The sequence below is a fragment of the Pseudocercospora fijiensis genome (assembly GCF_000340215.1).
Source record: "Pseudocercospora fijiensis CIRAD86 unplaced genomic scaffold MYCFIscaffold_2, whole genome shotgun sequence".
Lineage (NCBI taxonomy): Eukaryota > Fungi > Ascomycota > Dothideomycetes > Mycosphaerellales > Mycosphaerellaceae > Pseudocercospora > Pseudocercospora fijiensis.
The window spans coordinates 227,478-230,607 of NW_006921533.1; the positions used below are offsets into that span (position 1 = coordinate 227,478).

General features: G+C 52.3%; 1 protein-coding gene across 1 annotated transcript; it reads right to left on the reverse strand.

The window, feature by feature from the left end:
• Positions 1-536: 536 nt before the first annotated feature.
• On the reverse strand, positions 537-2,637 carry MYCFIDRAFT_202066 (uncharacterized protein; the record flags this gene model as incomplete). Its single annotated transcript, XM_007924741.1, has 3 exons — positions 537-1,212; positions 1,272-2,034; positions 2,472-2,637. 3 exons carry the CDS (start codon positions 2,635-2,637, stop codon positions 831-833), a joined length of 1,311 nt encoding a protein of 436 aa, XP_007922932.1. The 3' UTR covers positions 537-830.
• Positions 2,638-3,130: the final 493 nt, after the last annotated feature.

Consider the following 3,130-nt stretch of genomic DNA (forward strand, 5'->3'; position numbering starts at 1 on the left):
GGGGATTTTCGAGCTAACTAACTAACTAACCGTATATACGATATTCTTTAGGCTCCTATAGTATTAGCTAGTAGCCGGCTCTATACCCTTACTAGGTAGCTAGATACTAAGCCTATAAAAGAGGCCTTCTTTTATAGAATAGATAGATTATTAACCTTGTATAGTATACTATTTCTATTATACGCTAATAGTGCCTATATTATAGGGCTCTAATTACTATAGCCTAAACGACGAGTTTACTATCCTATCTTGCTAAGCATAGCTGCCTACATAGCGGTAGGTTATGTTACCTTCGGAAGCTTATACTATTGCTACTAGTAGTGGCAGTAGTGTTGGTTTCCGTCCTTTAATAGTAAGGGTGAAAAGAAGAGGAAGTTTCACGCTAGCCCACGACACGACACATCTGTAAGTATGTTCGGCGCCACGACCCAGCGGAGACAAAAGTATACCTCGTGATCGTAATGCTGCGTTGGCCATCTGCGTTATTCCTCAGACAGTCTTGACATAACAAGCGAAGAAAAAGAAGAAGAAGAAAGCAAAAGGCAAAGTCTCTACTGTCAAAAATGCATCATCGCTCAAATCTAGAAGAATTTATCACTCTACCCGTCGCCATCTCCGCCATCCTTCTCTCCACTCAGCCATCATCTCGCGCTGACCACCAAACCACCATCTCCGCGACCTCCGAGGCTCCTCCCATACCACCACCTCCTCCTCCTGCTGCTGCCCTCGAAGCGTCTTCATGGAACTACGAGCAGGGTGGTCAACATCAAGCAAGAGTGTGAGACGCGAGCATATTTCAATGATAGGAGCGAATGACAGCAGAAGAAAGCTTACAACTCCTTCTTCAAGAAATGCTCGGGCGAATGCGTAGTTTCGAAATCAACATGAACGTAAGCTCGCTCGACGTCGGGCAGACTCTCGAGTTTCATTTGCAGGTCCTCGGCGACATCGTGGGTTTCGCGAAGACTGAGGTCTGGGTCCATGACGATATCGACCTCGACGATGATGCGTGGTCCGGAGTGCCATGCGCGGACCGTATCGAGCTGGATGACGCGCGGGTCGTGGGTCATAGACACGTAGGTGACGTGGTTGAGGAAGGAAGTTTCGGCAGAGACGCCGATCAGTAACTGAAACTCCTGGTATGCAGTTCGGAGCCAGAGGAAGGAGATGAGGAGAGAGAGGGCGATGGCTCCGATGGGATCGATGAACCACCTCGATGATGCATCAGCATCCGTGGAATTCTGTGTCGATGCTGATTGATGAATACTCACTTGATCTTGCTGCCAAGAATACTGGTCATAAGACCGAAGCCGTTGATGAAAAGGTCGTTGCGATGATCTTCCCACAGAATGCGGACCTGGCTGTACTTGTTCCTCAAAGCCCAGCAGTAGAGAAAAAGGCCCAATTTCGTCGCGAACGCAATGCCAACCGCAACGACGGAGGGGATGTGAAACTTGGCATCGTCTGACTTCTCAGCCAGCTGCCGAATCGACTCGACGATCAGAATCAACGACACCGCCGTCATGAGAAAGCAGAAGGCAATATTGCCCGCCGTCTCCAGGCGCTGCTTCCCAGACGGAAATTTTCGCGGGTCCACCTTGTTCACGGCTCGATTGCAGAGGATCAGCGTGAGATTACTCATGGGGTCGAAAATGCTGTCGGCCATGGTGGTGAACAGCGACAAACTGCCCGAAGACACGGCGCCGTAGACCTGCAAGATGGCCAAGATGATATTCGCAGCGAAACTTCCCTGCACGGCAATCTTGAACTGCAACGCCTCCGCGCCTTGTTCGTCTTTCGCCTGCTGGACATGGTCGGCGACGGGTTTGAGGAGGCGCTCGATGTTCTCGTTCTGGTTTTGGTAGAATTTGATGAGTTTGTGCGAGCGGATCTTGTCTTTGCCTTTGCCGACGGGGTTGCAGGCGCGCTTGGCTTTGGTATTGGCTTTCGCCTTGGCTTTCTCGTCATCGATGTCTTTTAATCCACTGCGCAGGCTGTATGGGTCGTGTTCGGCGCGGTACTCGGGTAGGGTGGCTTGGCGCTCGACATCATCACGTTCGCTGTCACTACTGTTGCGGTGGTATGCTGGGCGAGAGACGGGTTCGGTGACTTTCGGGGTGTCTTTGTCGACGGCCGAACTGGTGCCTGGTCGGTGATGGTCATGCTGGGTAGTCGGGAGCGGTTGATGGCGGGCAGGCTCGGGGGTGTGGTCTCGCGATACGCGTTCTGAGTGGAGGTGAAGTGGATGCGGTCGCAGGGAGATGGAATTGTGCAGGTCTGCGTCTCGTCGCGACATGTTGGTCGAGGATGTGGCTGTCGCAGTCGGTGGTCGATCGGGTGATGGCTATGAATCAGCAATATCGATGGGTCGCTGTCACAAGACAGGGTGGTGTGAATGATGTGAATGATGTGATGCAAAATGGTATTTTCGCAGCAGAAGTAAACGATGCCTCCTTCTTGCTGGTGCCTACCTGCCAAGAAGCGGTGCGGCGCAGAAAGAGCAGGTATCGTGCTCATCCGGCCGTGAGGATTGCGTCGCGAATCAGAATCATTCGAGGTTGATCGTCGGCGAGCCAAGACGCCGACGCTTGCGCCATTTCCACCCGTCTCCGCGAGACTCATCTTCCTCACAAACATCGGTATAATCGAGATGATATGGCCGGACGACGTGAGGCAGGTGTAAGAGTAGTTCTAATAAACATGCCCACCAAGGTGCACTCCCGTCCTCGCGGCACTCGTTCGCTAACCAATAGGAGCCCCCTACCATCATATCCTGACCCGTTCTCTTTTCCTTGCCGATCTTATCATCAATGCACTGCTCTCCATCGAAACCTGTCCGGCCGGTATAGCGGGGATGGCGTCGACATCATGCAAGTGCCTCCTCTACTCTACAGACCAGGCCATCCGTCGGACAACTGGACCATACTCCGACACATCCACCTCCTCCTGGCGACCTTCATCACGACCTTGTATCCGACGGCCTTGTTGCCGGCTCATGAATGACTGGTCGCTATTGGGCCATGCTCCCGGCTGTCCATGTGTACATCCAGCCTTTCCCATCTTGTGATGACCACCCCCGATAACACGCGAGGCGAATTGTCCTTATTGCGAAGGACATACAACAGCTTGA